The 22,694-nt window shown below is 39.9% G+C and overlaps 2 protein-coding genes across 2 annotated transcripts in view; both read left to right on the top strand.

Annotated features, from left to right (window-relative positions):
- The first annotated feature begins 697 nt into the window (after positions 1 to 697).
- Positions 698 to 22,694, top strand: part of dact2 (dishevelled-binding antagonist of beta-catenin 2) — a 249,936-nt gene continuing 227,939 nt past the window's right edge. The window contains exon 1 of the mRNA XM_080781732.1: positions 698 to 709. The gene's annotated coding sequence lies outside the window, so the exon portion shown is untranslated. The remainder of the gene's footprint in view (positions 710 to 22,694) is intronic.
- On the top strand, positions 15,380 to 16,069 carry spag7 (sperm associated antigen 7; the record flags this gene model as incomplete). The annotated part of the gene is made up of 1 exon (XM_080782892.1): positions 15,380 to 16,069. One exon carries the CDS (start codon positions 15,380 to 15,382, stop codon positions 16,067 to 16,069), a length of 690 nt encoding a protein of 229 aa, XP_080639018.1.

Genomic DNA, 22,694 nt, shown 5'->3' with positions numbered 1-22,694 from the left:
GTAGGTACAGAGTCAGGGCAGGCCTCCCCTCCACACTTACAGTACAAACACTTTCACAAAGCGTCAGAGCCAAATGGGTGCTCTAAACAAATAGATGGGGTGATAGATTGTGTAGGTGTGTAGGGTGATAGATTGTACTTGGTTTCAATGTCAGCATCAGAGGCTAATTCATGGTAATTTAATGGGATGGTTACAGTTTCAATATCACGTCAATTTAGTTTATCTCCATCAAAATTCAGGAAAAAGCTGTAGGCCACATTTAGATATTGACGCAGTCATGTGGAAGTCTTGTAGGCCTATACTAAACCGTTCAGGAAATGAAGATTTCTTTTTTTCTACTTTTGAACAACACTTGTGTACAACGAAGTAGTAAGTCTCGCCCTGCCATGAGGCCCATAGGGCAGGGGCCTCTCCTGTTTCTGTCTCTATAGATTACTCAGTGGGAAGGTCTCTGAAGCCACCAAAATATCTGGTCTAATGATTCCTATGCCTATATCGTTGGCTACAGTGCATGTGTCAGCCCAGCAGTGTCGCTGTGAGTGAGTTAGTTAAATCCATACATGGAGTCCCAATGTCGTTCACGCCCAAAGATGGAGTCTATGACATCAGCATTCAGCGACATGGTCAGACCTAGTATTGCTTAACTATGACAACCTATCCGACAAACCTGTATGTTGTGAAAGCCTTTTCTACAGCGGTGCATCTCTGTGTTGGGGTTAACAGGGTCTATTCTTCACAATCACAAACCTGATGCTTTGATTAATTGAAGTATTAACAGTTTTCAGAATGGGTACATTTACATGAAAGCACAACTCAATACCATGCATCAAGGTTACAATTCAAACACTGAGAAAGAGGGTGAGAAGTGATCAGTTGTGCACACAATTGAAAACAAAATAACTATCTACAGGTATATTGTTCCAAAAGCTCTTTAGTGGAAGCATGAAAAACATGGATTTAGTATAAAGCTCAGTAAGCTCAGTGAGCTGTACTTGGATTTGGAGACAGTATAGATTTGTTACTGGCATAACTGTTCATAAAAAACATGTGACTAAACTAAAATAAAGCATAACATGAAACCAAATGGACCGGGTCCATTTGTTTTCATTTTATGCTCTCAAGAGTTTAATTATTGTTAAACATCTGCATTACTTAATTTACAATAAATCTACACAATTAGGCTAGAAAATGTAGAAGAATTGTTATTTTGATCAACGTGTGCCTGTTATCTCTCTCCTATGGTACCACATGAATACAGAATGGAATTGTGGACAAAATCGTATCCAACAACAACAAAATATTCCTAGTTTTGGGTCTGAGAGGCTAAATGTCATCAATTGGTGGTCCGTGGCTCAAATGCAGAATAAATAATGGTCCTTGATATGAAAAGGGTTTAAAACCACTGTGCTAAAGATGTCGGTTGGTCTGGTCTGTCTGTCTTTCTGTACATCCACCATAAGTGGCCACTTGGGTCCCAAACAAAATATCTTGAAAACTGCTGGCTGAATTGCCATGGGATTTTCTGTGCACCTTCATGGTCCCCATGGCATGGGGGATGACCCCCTACTGATTTGGGTGACCCAATGGCCTTTCCTCTCTGACCCGCAGGCCACAATCCTGTAATGGGTGGATTGCACCAAACTCTCAAAATGTAATTTGCCATGGATCTTCCCAAGCGGTCAAATTGCTAAAAACAGCCAATCATTCACAACAAATTCATCATGATCACACCCTTAGTGAGCTTGCCATGTATATCTGTTATAGTCGCTACTTTTGGGTGACACGCTTGTATGACAAAGTAGGGCATTCATTTACAACAACATCGTCCTGTGAGAGTATGTCTTAATTTGTGTTCAGCCACAGTCTTTGTTGCCGTTCTTAGTTTTTGTTGCCGCAATGGCTGGTCGTCATTACTTGCGCAAGCAGAGCGCGCAAGTAATCGTTTCGCTTGGTCTCTTCGAAGTGAAGACAAGTTTTCTTCAACGGTGAATCTGTGCCTGGTTTGCTGGGACTAATTACAACATTACGTCATCCTTGAGAGAGTACATGGTGTGTATATGACGTAATTTGTAACTAGTTACAAATCAGACAATTTGTAACTAGTTACAAATTACGTCATATACACACCATGTACTCTCTCAAGGATGACGTAATGTTGTAACTAGTCCCAGCAAACCAGGCACAGATTTACCGTTGAAGAAAACTTGTCTTCACTTTTTGGAACCAAGTAACCACAGTATACTGCTAATCAAATTACAACTACATACTCTGTATGTAGTTGTAACTAGAACAACTACATACAGTCTGTGCCTGGTTTGCTGGGACTAGTTACAAGTTACAAGTTACAACATTACGTCATATACACACCATGTACTCTCTCAAGGATGACGTAATGTTGTAACTAGTCCCAGCAAACCAGGCACAGATTTACCGTTGAAGAAAACTTGTCTTCACTTTTTGGAACCAAGTAACCACAGTATACTGCTAATCAACTAGTTACAAATCAGACAATTTGTAACTAGTTACAAATTACGTCATATACACACCATGTACTCTCTCAAGGATGACGTAATGTTGTAACTAGTCCCAGCAAACCAGGCACAGATTTACCGTTGAAGAAAACTTGTCTTCACTTTTTGGAACCAAGTAACCACAGTATACTGCTAATCAAATTACAACTACATACTCTGTATGTAGTTGTAACTAGAACAACTACATACAGTCTGTGCCTGGTTTGCTGGGACTAGTTACAAGTTACAACATTACGTCATATACACACCATGTACTCTCTCAAGGATGACGTAATGTTGTAACTAGTCCCAGCAAACCAGGCACAGATTTACCGTTGAAGAAAACTTGTCTTCACTTTTTGGAACCAAGTAACCACAGTATACTGCTAATCAAATTACAACTACATACTCTGTATGTAGTTGTAACTAGAACAACTACATACAGTCTGTGCCTGGTTTGCTGGGACTAGTTACAAGTTACAAGTTACAACATTACGTCATATACACACCATGTACTCTGGTCCCAGTTCACAACGATGACGTAATGTTGTAACTGGTCCCAGCAAACCAGGCACAAACCTACGGTTGAAAAAAACTTGGCTTCACTTTTTGGAACCAAGTAACCACAGTATACTGCTAATCAAATTACAACTACATACTCTGTATGTAGTTGTAATGTGATTTGTAATTTGTAAATCTGTGCTTGGTCTGCTGGGACCAGACTACACAGATGACCATATCTCTTACGTCATCACTGAGAGCTAGTCATACATATACACACCGTGTACTCTGGTCCCAGCTCTCAAAGATGACGTAATGTGGTATCTGCTGGGACCAGATTATACAGATGACCATTTCTCTTATGTCTTAACTGAGAGCTAGTCATACATATACACACCATGTACTCTGGTCCCAGCTTTCAACGATGACGTAATGTGGTAACTGGTCCCAGCAAACCAGGCACAGACTTACCGTTATATAAAATAAGCCCAATACCAGCATCACAAGACAAGCCCTTACATGGAACCCACAAGGCAAAATAATAATAATAATAATAAAATAATTATACTGTATAATATATTTTAATTCAGTTTATATACCTTTTTTTTTCATCACATATCAATGATTCATTTTTCTGTAAAAAAGTAGTTAGGTAGCAAATAGTTACACGTAATTATTATACATTTCAAACGTTCCTTCACAGAGATACTGAGATGTGATACTTTCCAGCGGTCGAAAGTACTTGCGCGCTCTGCTTGCGCACTAGTAGGCCATTTATGGCCTACTAGTGTGCAACAAGCAAGTATGCACTCGGCAGAGTGCAGTTCTAGTTATAGATGTGTTCTTTAACCGACAGACACGTTTGGAGACATTTCATTGCCATACTGAACTAAACAGAAACAACGATAGGTGCTTTGTGTAACGGAAGAGTAACGGTACAGAAAGAGATTGTAAATAGAAATGTACTGTACTACTGTGTGTGTGTGTGTGTGCGTGCGTGCGTGTGTGCGTGCATGTTTGTGTGCTGGGTATGACGTTAAACCACTCCGTTGTAACTACCATCCGTCGTCAATGTATAGTACGTGCAGTGGATGCATTTGCAACTTGGAATCTACAGACAGTCGATGCTACCTGACTGGAACAGCTACAGTATGGTATGTCCATCCGCTGTCGGAATAGCAGTGCAATAGCAACTTTGAAGATGCAGAGGGCCAAGTTCCCCTTCAGAGGGGCATGCACATTGCATATTTTTGTCATAGCAAGAATTTCGAAGTTCAAAGAAGTTCAAAACGCGTCGCACTGTGACGCATTGTGAGCTTCTGGATCAGCTATTGTTTGCTATAGGCCTATTTGAATTCAAATCCTGATTATTTTTTCTTCTATTTTTGAATTGTAATCTTGAGAAGTTACCTTTTTATTTAATTTCCAATGCAAGCTAGTTATGTTAACTTTATGAACTAAATACATTGGACATAAAAACAGACAACATTTGAATACTAGTCAATAAGCTACATACAGGTATATTATAGTAATTTTGGTTTCCCCGGCCGGACGTAGTGTGTAGAAGGAACACGTTATTCTGACCATCAGGCACCCCGGCTGGCCAGGGGGAGGTAGTTTAGAGACCAGGATTACTGCATGTTTTTTGTTACGGTACCTAACCTAGGGGACACGGGGAGAACATGCAAACTCTACACTGTCTAAATATATTGTTAAGGGGGTGGCAGAGGGGGTTAAGCTGAGGAGTTGGTAAGTATAAATGACAATGTCTATAGACAGTAGTATCAATATACCAGGTTATGTATGGATGCCACAATATGTTCCGAGTCTCAGTTGTTGCAGCAGTATCTCAAAACGCCACAAATGATCACGATGAAGCCTAAAAACCTGCTTTTGTGGGCTCTAATCGTATAGTAGTTTACTGTACGTATTTTACTGTCCGTCTTCAATCCATTCAAAGAGAAAGCAACGGCAATACATTTTCTGTTACCTGCATATTGATCAGCGCTGTTGAACGTAAACAGGTCGATGTCATGGTGACAGGCCATCAGTTAGATCCATAACGCTCCACAGCTTCAGCCTGGCCTTTCAATGCCGCCACCATGCATCACTTTCTACTGTGACCACAAGTGCATAAACTAAACCATATTTACCCATACAGTTTAATATTATGTGTATAGCTTTCACATCTCTCAACACAGGACTGCCGCTCTTATACTGTACATTATGCCTCATTAAAAACATGTATACGGTTATTATTTATCACAACAGGATACCGTATCCATTAGTTAACTTTAAAAGGGCCCACATGTAACCAAATGGGCCCTTGGTCCATGCGGTTACATTTGTAATTGATCAAAATTGACTGCGGATATTGTAGCCAAAATCTCACACACACACACACACACACACACACACACACACACACACACAAGTGAAGGTACACACACACACACACACACACACACACACACACACAAGTGAAGGTACATACTGTGAAGTCAAATTAGTTTGTTTTTGAGAAGATGCCATGTGCAGAAAATGACATTTTAATCACCCAGAGAACCACCCTCCTAAGCTCTTCCCACAATATGCTGGGGATGCCCATGGGATGTCAGCAAATGAGAAAATAATGAAAATGCAATGGGGTGTGTTCTAAAGCCTCAATGAGGCAATGGAGACAAAAGTAAGCCTCTCCATAATGTTAAAGAGCAGCGGATCAAAAGAGTTGTGCCTCGAAAAGGCAGAAATGAGTCACTCATCATGGAAATAGAATTATACAATACAGCCCTGCTCAACTTCCAGCAATAGAAAATGAGGATTATCTGCTTTCACCGGTGAGTCATCGTGCTCCAGTGATAATTCCAATCATTAAGGCATTCCTAAATTGATTTCACCTGCCTTGATGGTTGTTAAATGACAAGTCGATGGCTGAAAATCGTGGAAAATGAAATCAAGCAATTGATTCACTTCCTGAAATGTAAATAATCCGTTGTTTAGAAAGTGGGGGTTGTGCTTCAACAATGGGATTGTCAGTTGAGTGCTACTCTTAACCCATTTAGGCCTACAGACCTAGCAGACCTACAAGCTCGTACATTTGAGAGGTGCTAGCATTTTCATTTTAGGATGGGAATAATATATGCTCACTTCAAACAATTAAGAGATAATGAATTGCATTTTTATAGCACTTTTCCAAGTGTTCAAAGCGCTTTACAATGGTTCATTCATTCATACATTGGGAGGTGAAGCGGCGAACAGTCGACGCCAGCGTCCTCACTTCCCACATTCAGACACCAATGGTGGCAAGCTCACACCGACCGACTCATTGGAGGCAATGTAGGGTTCAGTGTCTCGACTCTTGCCCAAGGACACTTCGACATGTGGACGGGAGGAGCCGGGATTCGAACTGCCGACCCAGGGATCATTGGACGACCTGCTCTACCTCCTGAGCCACAGCCGGCCGATTACATACATTTGAATGGCTCTCCACTGCAGAGAGGAAGCTCGTTATAAAGCTTTTTTTTATGTTGTCCTATCACGTACAGTAGGCCTACTGTTAAGTGCCATTATAACTAATACATGCACAGTCAAAACGTGTCAATTTTCTTTTTACTCATTCAGTGCTAAATTAACAGATGGTGCTGTACAGAAGTTGGAGCAAGAGTGCCGAGCGCTAATTTGGAATTTGGGTCCACTTGCACACTTAAATTAAAGCTGAAATCTTGCTTGTCAGAAACTGTCTTTATTAACACTGCATAACATGTCATATACATTTCCCCGGTGCCTACATCATTTTGCTGTGGGGGCAGACACTCCTGAATAAAAATCATGTTTAGAGTTAAGTGGATTACATAATGATAATCCACTGTATAAACCGTATCTAGATTAGGCCTACAGCCTATACGGTATCTGCTGTAAATGTGTCATGCTCAGTGGCTAAGAATCTCTTTGGTCATTGGCGGCCACTGAGAGGTCTAATCTATCTGTCCACTTGACAGTCTAATTTCCACAGAGGAAAATGGCTCTGTGTGCAAAGACATGTGCTTTGAGATACACTGCATCTTAATATATCTATTAATATTTGACCAAAGCCTCCCAGTTAGTGAATATATTGAATTCTCCATTTACATTTGTTACATTTGAGACATTCATTAGTGTTGACTCTCAGATTATGGGTAAATCTGCACATCCAGAGTGTTCATTTAAAATTGATCCTGCAGGGACGTTCCACCACAACAAGGAGTTGTGATTAATGTATCATCTAAATTAATTATTTATTCATTATCTAAACGAAATATACAGCCCTTTCTCATAATTACTATACTATAATAGTCTCAGATAACTTTGACTTGCTAGCATTCTGTTGTGGGGGTGGTAAAATCGATTGCTCCAATCCCCAAATGGATAGTATGCTTAGCTTGGAAAATGTATGTGAGGAAACTGTATACAGTTCACAGATTGCTGTTCAATATTAAATTATGTAAAACAAACTTCACACTTCACAGTATACAGTATGACCTCCTTTCAGTCCAACCGATAACTACAGTTATATATATATACACTCAATTAATATTTTCAAGTTCACCAGGGGTGTTTGGTAAAGTGATTCTTATCACATTTATTGTAGATAATTATCTGATGTCACATATCGTATTACCAGACCTGCACAGAGACTGTTCATTAATAGCCTTGTGAAATGCCATATACTGTACATCTCGCTTGTATGAAGTATCTGAACTTCTTTAAAGATTAGCCTTTAACATAGATACAATCTTATGACATATACTGCATATGGCCTTGAATATATTTTACATATTTCTGTGACATTCAATTTAACAAACAAACTTCTTGACTGAAATGTCATTCAAATGAATGAAATGACTCCGACTGATACTGAAAGTACTTTATATATATGTACAGTAAGTGTATGTCTGTCCCATTAAAGTAGACCATTCGCAACTTATGCTACTACTGTATGTGCATGATGCGATTAATGAGAAACACCTTTGGCCATGAAAGCCCCTGACCAGTCTAGGAAATGCCTAGTGAACTAAAATATAGTATGGAAGCTGTTGGGTCATAGCTTAAAATCTATGCACGTAACACTCTTTTCGAGTGCTGTCAGTGCTTCACAATCAAATCCAGTCCACTTTGCTTATTGAGAAAATGTCCAAAATCAATGAAGTTCCATGCGTTCACTGCTACCTTGCACCCTGGCAGAGAATGCACACACATTACACACATTACAAACACAGATGCGGGAGGTAGTTGAATTAAGGTGGGTACAGTGGTGGATAAAGAACTCAGCCGCAGTAACTTCAGAGTCAAAGTATCTATAATGAAAGACAGGAGGAAGTACTGTACAAATTACACAGTACATTTAAATTTTTGATCAATACATTATTGAAATTTACACAATTTCAAAAAATATATACATTTATATATATACACAAGTATCCAAAAATACGAACACCCAAGTAAAGTTAAGTTAATTGTTTAGTCTCAGCAAGCTTAATTCAGTTGTATACATGTTTTGATCCAATCTAGTCGAAAGGCTACACACATTAGCTTCGGATGGTTGGGCTGCGTGGATAACACGCAGCCCAGTGTTATCCATAACACTGGGCTGTGCCATCTTGGTCTGCACGTGCGCACCCAAGCTTTCAATTGCTTTTATCTCCAAATCCCCGTCCCAGGCGGCATTTCTGGTCACAACAACAAGGCTTATTGCATGGAGCATAGCGGTCTCTCTAATGGTTGCGTCCTGTGCTTCTCATCGTCAATCGAGAGATCAACATCGGGTCGAGACAACACATACCATTATGTCGACACAACATCCGGTCGAGGTTTTTTGATCTTCAAAATAAGGGTTGCAGGGGGGGAAATGCTGGAATAGAGTATTCATTCTTTAATTAATCGTGGAGGTTTAAGTGTTAAGTATGGCACTTGCGTAAATGTACTTCTGTCCACCACTGGGTTGGTTACACTGTCAGTGTCAACACAAAATGTTCAGATTGTGACCAAAAAAGTCAAACGATGAGTTACTGGTCTGTCTTTTTTGGCTGAAATAATGTCCCAATGGAAAGAGGAGGACTTCCCACCATGCCTCGAGCCATATACACCAACACTTTTTGATATTTGAGTTTGGAACCAGGTCACATGTTTATGCTTATTAATGATGTTGGTTTATGTTCGTTAAGCCATTATTTATCATTGTCATACAAATAAATGTTACAAAACCATGGGTGATGGGGGTTACAGAGACTGCACACACACACACCACACACACACAGTATTGAGAAGAGCAATTCAAATGACCACCCATGGGTCCCGGTCCGGAACTCAGTATATTGAAAACAACGTCACTGCTGATCAAGGTCAATAGAGCACAGAAGTCTGAAGTCCGAAGGCCTCTATTCTCCTGGGTCACAGTTCTTTTTTGTATTGGAAATCCTATAGGCAAACATTAGATAAGAAATCTGCATTCCAACAATAAGCAAATCACCCCTTTACTTTGTTTAGCAGTTGGCAACTTGGCACTGCTCACACCACTATGCAACCTTCAATGAATGAAAGGCATAAAACACAACACACATGCAGGTACATGCAGGCTATAACATATCTAGGCCTACATTAAAACGCTGAATTTTGAGCTGATATTTGACTCAACATTGCCAACATCACAAGCACCTTCTCCTGCTTGTGAGGGAATTGCATCAATGTACAATGCGCACAAAAGTTTATGCAATTCACTTCAGAATTCCTGCATATGTCAGCTTCATATAAAGCTCACATGTGTTGTCCGTCAGACTACAGATACTCTTGAGATATCTTCCCAAATCTCGCGAGTGTGTCTTGCTGGGATAGAGAAAGATCGATGACAGTAGATTTTCTCCTGATTTGTCTCACTAAAAAAAGGAAAATCTAGTATGAACATCTTGTAAATATTGTGTGCCTTGTGATAATTGGGTCCAGTATTTAGTAATTAGTTCAGTGACCATGGGGCTATGGAAAGGTTCAGAAGCTGTGTTCACGTTCATTCTCCCATTGAAATTAATAGACTCCAACCTGCTTCCCGTCTCCTAAAACGGTGTGTGCCCACGTCATGCGTGTCTTGCTTTTTCGCGTCTAGGGTGTGGGGATGACCGATTTATCTTGTGCCTACAGGTGTGTAGTCACCCAATCACCCACCCAGCAGCGAGTTGTGAGCTTGTAGATTGGGTATTTGGAAGGATTCAAACACACTTCATTTTGGAACTGTGAAAACTGTTGTGTTGTAACCAAATAAACCCTATTCTGGGCATGTTATAACATCCAAGGCAAGCATTCAATGAAAATAGCTTGCATCATTTGTGACGCATTGTGAGCTTGTAGATCAGCTATTTTGGGTGCAGAGGGAAAAAAATCCATGGGAGACCCTGGTCAACAAATTATACAGGGTTTAATATGTTATGAGGTGTAAATTGCAACTAAATTGATGTCTAGTCATACTGTGATACCTTTGAGATTAAGAAAATGCATTCAGGTCAAGGTAAAAATGTACCAATCATTTGTAAGGGCCGATTCATACTCCTGTTTCGGCGCTGTAGTGCCGAAATGATTTCGGCTCGTCAGAAAATTTCAGTAGCACCGAAGAGCCGACTTTAGGACGGTACCCGCCCCCCCGAACCTCAAATGACGTCAAATTGTAGGCTCTACAGCGCCGAACCGACTTTTATTCGGCTCTAAAATAGGAGTATGAATCGACCCTTATGAACCCCCAATGGACAAATTAATACCCAATGGTGTCGCTGTGGTACAGTTAGTTATTTACCGGTCGGTGTGTGTTTGCTTGAGGTGGATGTGGCACAGTTACAGTAGTGTAAGCAGCTGCACACTGCAAAGATATTGCAGTAAAATAAGTCCTGCATCACAGATTTCTGGAGATGGAATTTGCCTCTCCCTGCCACTGAAAAACTCTTTAGTTTTCAGTGAGGACCAGGAAAGTAAACTGGAAGAATACATAATCAATGCCTCTGACATTAATCTTTGGCCTCTTTTCTTTCAAAGTCCAACAAAATGTATACTGTACACCTCTGCAGTCCACAATAATGTTCCTGTCTGCGCAAACTAGGGATTAAGAAGGTGATAGCAGGGGCAGACTCGTTCCCTATAGGTTCAAGAAGAGACACCTATCAATAACATTCACTATCAATCAGAACTCCAGAGTTCACCGGCCTTGCACATACTGTGCCTTTACAATGAGTACCTATTCTTCACCAGCTTGGGAAATGTGATGGCAAGACACTGTTAGAGTCCATTTGGAATAATGCCGAAACGGTGCTTGCTACAAGCAGAAGTGAGTAGTAGTACATTTTATTTCAGTCCATTTAATGTCCACTAATGTTAGTGGCACCAAAAATAAGTCTTATTTTGAAAGGCAGGATATTGTTTTTTTGCACTGGGACTGTGCATATTTTTCCTGCGTAGTGCAGACTATTAGCATAAGGTGTAAACTGTTCATTGATGGTGCTTGTTTATCTCACAGTATTATCTTACTCTCTATCTGTATCTTAACTGCTGTGCTGCCTCTGGCACCTAAATGTCCCCCACAGGATCAATTAAGGTTTATTCTCCCACCTGCCAGTTGATGGGCTGAACTATGCCAAAGAGAATTGTGATTGTGACGCTATCCTTTATCCCAATTGCTCTTACTATCCTTGGATCTGCCGGTCTATGTTCCATTGAAGATGCACAGCCTTATCTGCTCGGATGTTTAATAATCTGGGAAAAACAAGGACTATTCACAATGCTAAACCAAGCCTTCCCTCTTGCTATACTGATTATCCTGTACTATATCTGGTCAACATTCAGTAAGGATTATGTGTGAACAATATAGGTATATCCGCTCTACAGAGAGGTGTCAGAATCCGCTCCTACCTGCCCATTCTGATTCTTATAGTAGAGATGTGTCATAGAATGACTGACACACACCGTAGATGATTGACATTACAGGTTGGCCACATGAAGTTCGAGATCAACACTGGAGCTACACTTTTCCTGGTGTGGATCCCGACATGAACAAACATGATGAACTTTATGGGACGTGGCTCTAAAGGAGGTAGCCGTCCATTAGAGGGTCTGGCCGACACGTGTGTGCGTGTTTGTGCCTTTGTGCATGTGCGCGTGTGTTTGTCCAGGTCTAATCTCGCTAAACCGGACTGATCAGCACATTTCTTGTGCACAACCTACTTAGTATATCCACTATTTGTTTAACGTTTTAAACAAAAATATCTAACTTATAATAGATGTCAATAGAGCTTAGATCAGGCTGTGGAGATGACTGATGTCATCATCGTGACATCACTGAAACGCCAAAAATACATTATACAATATGAGTTTAGTTATTGCGACGAGTCCATACCCGTTGTTTCTTTGCATTGCAGGCAAAGGCTCGAGTGCTCCCAGCATTCTTCTGGAAGAAGCTGTGCAGAAGGTGAGCTCAGCCAGAAGTTTGTGTGTGTGCTGTACTAAAACAGGTGGTGATGTGCCTTTGTTGTTTTATTGATTTACCATTGATTACCCTATTGTGCTGAATATATTTCCCAATGGAAATATTTTAAAAAAATGGGGTCGTATTATAATCGGGTACTGGACTATTTGACATGCAATGTTCTTTTTCCACAAATGAGTCTTGAAAATGGAGGTCGTCTTATAATCAGAGTCGTCTTATATTTGGCACAACATGGTAGCATAGCACAGTGTTTCTCATGTCAAGGACCACCAAATTGATATGCATTTGTCATCTCTCTGAAAACACAGTTGCCGCAAGTTCCCATAAGAGAAGATTTGTGTAACGGTACATTTTTCTAAATTATTCAAAATTGTTCACAATTATTCAAGATTTTTATATATATTTAGATCTTGTGAGCATGCCATTTTCAAATATCTTATAGAGATTACAAGATGAATGTATTGCCATGTGTTCACTTTATTTAAAGTTTCAGGCCAACAGCATAGTGGCCTTTTGACGGAAATTAGCATATACTTCTTGGGCTAATTTTATTTGTCCTCCTGACATGCCATTGATCATTTCATAACATCAATATTAAGGCCTCTCTCTCTAGGGCAGCTTAAGGGAGAGTGCTGATCATGGTCATTATAAAGAACAGACTGCAAGCAATAGAACATCAACTTCATCAACTTCTCAAGTCAAGCAAGGACTTTCCACAACCACTGATCCACTGATGCCCATACAAGGCCAGGCCCATATACGCCCATGTACCGATAACATCAGGGATCTCCTTATACAGTATGGGCATAAAAGGGCCAAGGAAAGACAGATATAGAAAGCTCCATATATGGGCATAAACGGGATACAGGCAAACAGACAGACTGTTAAAACGGGTGCTATGATAACGGATATATGGGTGGAGGTACAGGTATATAGTACCTTATAATTATGTAACAATAAAATAGTAATACAGATTACAATAGCTTGCATTTGTAACAGCATCTGGCAAATGCTTAAAATTGTACAAAGTCCTGCTAGCAGCCTCTAGAGGTTGTGCATCTCGTACCTGTCTATTATGAGCACTCTTGACTGCAAAGTTAACCTTTTGGTCTGTGGGTGGCACAAGAGAAAGGATCAAGGGGTCACTCAACGTGTCAGGGTTCATCCTGTGAGTATGAACGACGTGCTCAACAAGTTTCCTTGTCAGTCTTATCCATTCGATGTTTTATACTTTTGTGTGCAACTGTGAGTTTTGGTCCATTGGTGGTGGCACTAGAGCAGTGGTTCTCAAATATTTTCAAATAGCCACATAACTCTAAGAGTGTATATAAATGCACACTCTCAGAGTGCGCACGCACACACACACACACACACACACACACACACACACACACACACACACACACACACACACACACACACACACACACACACACACACACACACACACACACACACACACACACAATAACTATGAGACGAGACCTACAGTAGAAGAAAGTCTACTTTACTTTATTTGGACAGGACAATGCATATTAATGGACGTCACATGGGCGTAAATACACCGGATATAGCACAGTTGCTAATTTTCATCCGCAGTGCTGCTGCTGAGCAAATATTAAAAAGGAATACAATGCAAGGGAAGACAATAGAACAATGACAGTCAGGGATTGTCCTTGATTTAAGAGCTGGTGTTCCTCTTCAAAGAGTTGTGGGTGCATTGTGTACTATCAACACACTCTGTCACTTAGGCAGCAGATAACTGATGTTCCATTCCCCTCATAACCACAAGCTATCAGTCTAGGACTTCTGCTAGTATCGCTGCTGTCGTCGCTAAAGTAAATTACAGCTCAGCCGTTCCAGAGAACTTGACACTCTTCCTCTGTCCTGCCATCTGTCTTTCTCCTTTCATCTCCCTATAGTCTTTTGATTTGCAATGAGTTAACATAATATGGACTGTAAGGCTTTAACACAGATTCAACTGACATCTTCTGAATGAGACGTTGCTGTACGTAGTGACAATTAAGGAGCTATGTGCAATAACATACAACGGGCTGTATTTTGCGTGTCTTAAGTACCAGGTCTTATTACTTAACTTAAGACCTGGAGGCATGATCAATGCCATTTGGCTATTCTGAGTGGCCAAAGAGCATTGACCACGCCTCCAGGTCTTAAGTTAAGTAATAAGACAAGGTACTAAAGACACGCAAAATACAGCCCAACATCTCTTAATGATGAGGCATCTTGATTTGAATAACAATTCAGTGATTAGTCACCAAATATCATAAATTACTGAGGATATGAATGTTATGTGCAGTCAGGCCCTAAAAGCGGGTTTCAACAGAGACTGAGGAAATTTCCCAGCTTTTGTTGACAAATTTTAAATAAACTGCAATGCAGCATCAAACTTCAAAAGTCTTTGGGTGGTTCTTTATAATGGGGCGATTGCATGATTGTTTTATAGCAATGGGTATGAATTTGTTAGGGGCTGATCTCTCCACTGGTTTAGCAACTACCTTGCATTTAGAAGAGGAGTAGAAAGAACAGTGTCTCTATTATACTGTAGACTCGAGTGACTGTACATAATATATGATTAGGTTTTTCACACTCAACAACCTGAAATAACACTTCCACATAATTGCATTTACTGTACTGTCTGTATAACCATAATATTAAAATCTTCAAAATTATAAATAACCTAATTTACCTCCCCTATACTTGGTCAGTTCAAGTGACATCACTGATGATGTCACCCATTGTATAAATACAGGAAGGATTTAAATTACTTGAAAACACACATTGGATCAATAAACATATTTTTAGCAAATACTGAGTTTATTTCTGAACAGGAATGTTGTGTCATACAGATTCCAACATGATGGATCTTTTGGGATCAATCTTAAACTCAATGGAGAAACCTCCCACAGTTGGCAATCAGGAAAGCCGGCGAAAGGCCCGTGAGCAAGCAGCAAAAATCAAGCAGTTGCAGGAAGATGAGAAGAGAAAGAAAGCAGAATTCAGGAAATATATGGAGAAAGAAGTGTCAGATTTCATCCGAGACGGTGCTCAGCAAAAGAAGAAATATGACCCTATGGGGAAAATTGAGAGGACTATATTGCATGATGTGGCAGAAGTTGCTGGTGTGACATCATTTTCATTAGGGGAGGAAGAGGAGAGCAGATACGTTTTTCTTTTTAAGAAGGAGTTTGCTCCATCAGATGAGGAGCTTGAAGCCTATCGCAAAGGAGAGGAGTGGAATCCTCAAGTGGCAGAAGAACGGAGAAGACTCAAAGAACAGGCAGCATTAGAAGATGCTGCGGACAGCCAATCAGAGAAAGTGAAAGCCTGTCCCAATTCCAATTACAGAGACAAGTACAGTCACCTCATTGGCACGTCTGCTGCAAAAGATGCAGCGCACGCTCTAGAGGCCAACAGCGCATACGGCTATGTGCCTGTGGCCAACAAGAGGGACACTCGGTCCATAGAGGAAGCCATGAACGAAATCAGAGTGAAGAAGCGACAGAAACGTGGGGACCACGCAGGGGAGGGTACCGGAAGCTCCTGAGTCCTCCCTCCCTTTGTTCTGCGTTACACTTTTTTCAAAACCAGTTGCATCAAGACCCGGCCCGCCCAGCCCCCCCGCCGTCAGTGACCTTGAGCCATGAGAGACACCACGAGTGCGCTAAAGCTAAAGTTGTCGTGTCGAACATTGCGAAGTTCGCTTGAGCCAACTCAGCTCCGGTTCGAGTTGCAATCCTCGTCCCCCAGTCCCGCAAGTAGGAAAAGTTGTGAGTGGGCCGTCACCATTTACACAATGTCAGCACCATTTCCATGCTCGCGAATGTGACACATGACATGACTAGAGGCGAAGCAGTTCCGCGATTGGCCAGAGGAACGGGGAGGTGGGTGGGTGTGGGGGAGCGCAACATTAACTGGTTTTGAAAAAAGTGTATCACCTCTGTCCCTGCCTTCGTTGTTTGTGTGAGAACAGTTCAAATAACGGCACACCCCAATATTTATTTTTTGCCTATAGGCAGATTTCTGTGTCTGGGTACCACGGAATTGAGGATAAAAAAATCACACCTGTGTGAAGTGAGGGGCGCTAATATATTAAAGTCTAACTCATGATTAGGTGATGTAATGGTGACAAAACAAACATTAAATTCTCTTTATTGTTAATGGCATTTAATGTTTGTGTTAGGGACAAGATGATGTAAAATTCTCTTCATTGTCAATGGTGTTTTTAAAACAAATTGAATTGAAAACAAACATTATACCTGTATATAGGAGGGGCTAGCGCCCCTCAAAAGTGAGGACAGAAAAGTGAGGACGCCAATTGTAATTGGCCGGGATGTGATAATGTATGATAATGATAAGAGTCAGAGCAATTGAAAAACAACATAGTGACATCTTCGTTCACTTGGCTCTTCTACTAGACTTCTAATGGCGAAGAGCATGGTCAAGAGTGATCAAGTCCTGGACCGAAAGTTGGCAGAATGCACTGAACTCAGGCAACAGCCCAGCTTAAATTCCTTTATTTTAAATATTTTTTGTAATAATAGTACAATATAAACATTACACAGTCACTTTAAAATACATGTTGCACACATCTAGAATTGCTGATATTCTCGTTGAAAACAATGTATTTCACAGTTCACCTCAAGTCACACTTGAGGTTGAGCGCTGTTTTCTGACCCCTCAATGGTGTAACTCTCTCAGCTATATGACTCTGATAAGAGCACTCCTCACTTCACACATGTGATTCCCCCCCCCCCCCCCATTTTCCCTCCATGCAGCTGCACGTCACATAGAAAACACTCAACCAATAACTAGATGTATTTGTGGTGTCTAATACTGTCTATGGCTATTAGTGGTTGGGACTGGGAAGATTTCCCAGTAAGCATATTAAGTTGCTTTATTGTAATTGAATTATATAATAATTTGTATTGGGACTGCGCTATGGGGATGTGTTATGGTTATTTGTTTTGTGTTGTGTAGGTTATTCATATTATTAATGTAATAAAGGTAGGGTAAGTAATATTTCTTCATAAAAATAAGCGTTAAATAAATATCTCTATTATTCCGATAATACTTGTTGCTAGATAATGTTTGTTCAGTAACAGGCGTCTCCCCAGCTCTCCATTATCCAATCAGGGGAGAACTCACACAGGATAGTTTGCGAGCTGCTGCAGTAATACAATTCCTTATAATAAGTCATCATGGCTGCTTCTTCGAACGAGTAAGCCACAATATGATGTCATAGACCTGTGGTCAGTGGCCAAAAGCTGCACTGGGAAGTCTTATGGTTATGGCTGATCATGGTAACATGAGCTTGACGATGTAGTTCGTCTGTCTGGCCATCCTCCCTTAAGGCAATTTTAGATGTAGCCTACTGTAATTAAAGGGGGGGGAAGTATTTGTGTCGCACATCCTTGTGTCGCACATCATGTGTGCAGTAAAAGTATTAACAGACTTTGGGTTATGTGTTCAGTTGTGATATTTTGTGATGGCCGTGATGTCTTCACTAGCAGACTAATCTTTATTATTTTTGCTTGTTATTCAAGCTGCATTCGGATTTTCTCCTTGCTGTTGTGTGCACACCAGACAGGAGCAGGAAATGGGCGTGTCAAGTTAGCATTTCTGAGACAAGACTAAGACTCTCACCTATCTACCGTCGTCAGATGACGTTGCCTAGAGTGTCATCAAGTGATTTCTCTAAAATGGCAGATGTCGATCATTTCAGTTGATAAAGATATTAAAAAAAGAATATATGCAGTTGCATGCGGCCCACCCATCGGACCACTAAACAGTAAACACGGCAGCCAAAAGGCGGCTGTGTTTGTAGTCCCTGGTCCAGGAAAAGGTTGAGAACCCTGCAGGTTTATGAGATAAGTGTGATAAACAACAGAAACGGAGATGGGCAGATTACAGTCGAGCATCTATCATGGGTTTCTATATCCCCAAAAGGCCAAAGGTCTTGCTGGAGTCAGTGAATAAATGTCTGAGGTTAAGCTTTGATCCAAAGGTCACAGCAGAGTGGTCTCAGAGAAAGGTCAGGGTGTGGAAAGTAACTAAGTACATGTACGTATTTAAGTACTGTACTTAAGTACAATTTTGAGGTATTTGTACCTTACTTGAGTATTTATTTTATATACTCCACTAAGTAAGTAAGTAAGTAGTTACTTTTTAGATTTTGATTATTATTACAAAACATTCAGTAGCCTACATTAACCACTTCAGTCCTATAATAGTTTTTGGCCATATGAAAATATCTGATCTACAAGTGCACAATCCATCGCATCGTGACGCATTGTGCGCTTGTAGATCTGCTCTTTTCAAAAGATTTATATACATTTGAAATCTTTAAAAGGGACATTCTGCACAATGAGTACTTTTACATTTGGTAGGCCTACTTTAAGTACATTTTGAAGCCAATACTTTTGTACTTTTACCAGTGTTGAATTTCTGACTTTTACTTTTAACCCATTTTGGTGTTTTAAACATTATATATAATTTAGCTATTTAATTTAGCTATTGAAAAATAGCAGATCTACAAGCTCATAGCTATGAGCTTGTAGTTCTGCTATTTTTGAAAAATCTTGAAAATGTAATGCAAATTTGGAATATATATATTTTTTAACTCAAATCTTTGCTTCTGGGGGGTCCCTGGAACAACATATTTTCAGATGGGGGTTGGAGGCCAATTACATATAATTTTTGGGGTCCTTGACATGAAATATTGAGCACCACTGAATTTCAGAAAACTGTCAGAATTTAAAAGACATTCATGACGACCTGTGCAGCTGTGCTGCATGTCTCTCCCCTTCTCCCTCTCCCTCTCCTTCTTCCCTGTACATCTCAACAAATATATGTTGTAAGTACAAGTACAACCGTAGGTCTTGCAGGGTTATATATAAGTTAAAAAAAATGTACTTTTTCCACCACTGTGTTAAACCAAACACAGGATGTCTGCTTCATTGCTTGATGTGGACAGATCGAGGCAGAGCAGGGTTTCCCAAATGCTTTCAGCGCGAGATCCAGCGCGAGTCTCCCCGCGGGGCCCAAACATATATACAAATAATTAAGAATTGATCACTTAAGTCCTATTCAAAATAAAAATAAACGTAGAACATAGCTTGTAGATGAGCTTTGTAGATTTGCTAATTTCACGGTTTTTGAAAAAGTATGAAAACCTTTGAAAACTTTTCTGAAATTCTCTCTTTGAAAATGTTTTTATTTTTTTGCGGATCAAATCTATGAAAGTACAAAAAGAAAAGGATATACACAAGTAAATATATTTATCAATAAAGTTTAAGAGCTAAAGTAATGGTGAGTGCAAACCATGAGTGTGTGTAAAATGGTTAGTACAGTATACTACTTTCCCCACCAAGCGTGTGGTGATTAATTTAGTTAACTTAAATATGCCTACTTGCTGCCTCAGCATGAGCTCTCTACAGTGATTCAGTATTCTAATTAATAACAAGGGAATTTTATTCCCTTGCTAAAGTAATGTATAATGAATTATGTACTAGTTCTGCTTTTACACAGAATATATAGAGAAAACACGCAAATTCTCTAATAAATATATATTACAACACAGCAGCATAATCTTTTCATAATAACGGAGGAAGATTTGCGTCATACTTACAGTAGCTACGGGTCAAACATTTAAAATAGAGTGGACTAAAGACAGATGAGATTTAAAAGTGTGATTTATTACTATTCTTTTTTTTTGTAATACTATAATTCTAATGATTCTATATTATGAGTCAATCATGTTCTTGTAATTATGTTGACATAGGCTTCCCAAACTGTATAGTTTAGACTCAACTTTAGAGAGTCAGGACATCTGGAGGTGCAAGGGTTCCAAAGAAAAGTTCTGAGACCGCTCATAACGCGTTTGGAACGACGACAATGTGTAGTTACGGTACATCAGAAGGAGTAGAGAAGAGACTGTGCCTTGTGGCTCACTAGCTAGTTATGACTTGTGACAGCATAGCACTGACATGGCCAGAAGAGAGATGGTAGTTTTTACCACCACTATCAAAAGTTATAATAGCAAAACAATCACATTAATTTTGATATTAAAATCTGAAGTGAGTGGTGCTGTGCGTACTGTATACTACTGTACAAGCTCTGTACGGGCATTTGGCTGTGTGTGTGTGTGTGTGTGTGTGTGTGTGTGTGTGTGTGTGTGTGTGTGTGTGTGTGTGTGTGTGTGTGTGTGTGTGTGTGTGTGTGTGTGTTAGGCTGCACAACAGTGTCTTGGTGGTGAAAATATGCTATTTCTCTGCTCAGACCCAGGAACACAGCCAGACACACATACTGTAGCTGTCTATAGGAGTGGTTGCACCACTCAAAAATATTGTAATGTGATGAAAGCACAGTCTCTATATCTATAACGCTGCTTCCTATATGCACTGTGTATGGAAATACAACTGTTACCACTTTAGAGTTTCTGTTGTTCACTAAATACATTTTCACTTTAATGTTTGTATGAGAAATTTGCTCCTTTTTTCAAGGTGGCAGCAGAAGCTATAGTGAATAAATGAGTAACCATAACAGACCACATCTCTAAATAAATATGCCGTACATTTCCCCTATTATGGGAGATAACTAGGCTATTTAATGGTTTAAAAATAAGCCATCAAAAGTCTTTGAATGTGTCAAATATCACAACATGTGTCAGCAGAAAATTGCATCATTATTTTTATTTTTTCTGGGAACAGACCTATATGCCCTCCGCTCTAAATTGTGCGCTCCGCTCCGCTCTAATCAGACTGTTGGCTTGCACGAGGGCCCTGATAAACCTTATTGGCATAATGAAGAAAAAAATGACTCAGATTGCAAATTTACAGTAAAAACGTACATGTAAAACATATACATTGTGTCAGTCAGTGGAAAATGGTTCTTTTTGTGACAGAGATAGCAACATTGGATCATTGTCTACGTCATCTCTGATAAATGTCCCTGTTGCGATAAAGCAAGAACACAGAGACATTTGGTTTGATATTCCTTCTCAATGGTATTATCAAGCATTTATGGATAGCAAACTGTCCTTATGCCAGATATATCCCATCAATATTGACTTTTGCTAAACACATCATACCCCATATCGTAAGCTTAATGCCATATATACAGAAGACAGACATGCTGTATTTGGCTCAATTCAGTTAAGAGTTTTGTTTGCATTGATTTTATTTGATCATCAGTTCAACGTTAACTCAATCACACTATAACTCCTACAGCAGACTGTTATTCACCAAATGTAGCATGGCATTCTGCTTTCCAAAAATGCAGAGGTTCAAATAGTGCGATGGGAACGAAGGGTGTATTTTGTGCCATCAAACAGGAAAACGTACCCAATGTATTAGTGGCTTGCTATCACAGAGATGGTAGAAACCCTGGCTTTCTAAAATATTTAGTAACCAGAGATTGATGATAACACAACACTGTCAAAATCAATGCTTGTCACCTGCTCTGTAGCATTAAAGTAAACGAAGGCACCTGATTGATATGTTATCAGTTTCCCATAGAGCACTATTGCAAATACTCCTGACTCAACATCCACATCAATCCACATCTTGAAATTACATGACACATTTCATTACATTTTCAAATTAATTTGGTGTTTAACATTTATCTCATATGACACTTACAAAAAAAAAAGAACATATGTAACCCACCCATATAAAATCAAAATAATTCTGCCCCCCCAAAAAACCAAACACATTATTCCTCCATCGTTCCACCTTCCACATGAAAACATCCTACATCAAACCATCGGGTAGCTTTATGAAGTGAACAGAAGGTCTGGTGTTCAGAACCATGACATTCTAACCATAAAATTCCAATCAAAGATCAAACGGGAGGCAGTTTAGGAAATGAAATGTGAAAGCTCAATAAGCTATGGCTGCATATCGTATTTCTAATTGCATTTTATATTCACTCTAATGCCAAACTGCAAAGGTACAACTGGTCGTTAAACCTCAGAGATGATTAGAGTCAATTCATATGGTTGCCATCAGGCAGAAACCTTGTGTCACTCACCATATTTAAACTTTTTACGCTTTTAAAACCTAAATCACATCACACAGAAGTAGTGAAAATAGCAGATACAAGCTCACAACACATTGTGATGTGGCACACTGTGAGCTTGTAGATCATGTACATTTTCATAATTCTAAAAT

The sequence above is a fragment of the Protomyctophum bolini genome (assembly GCF_963924005.1).
Source record: "Protomyctophum bolini genome assembly, chromosome: 14".
Classification (NCBI taxonomy): Eukaryota; Metazoa; Chordata; class Actinopteri; order Myctophiformes; family Myctophidae; genus Protomyctophum; species Protomyctophum bolini.
Note: the sequence above shows the minus strand (reverse complement) of the source record. Positions and strands in the feature narration are given on the sequence as shown.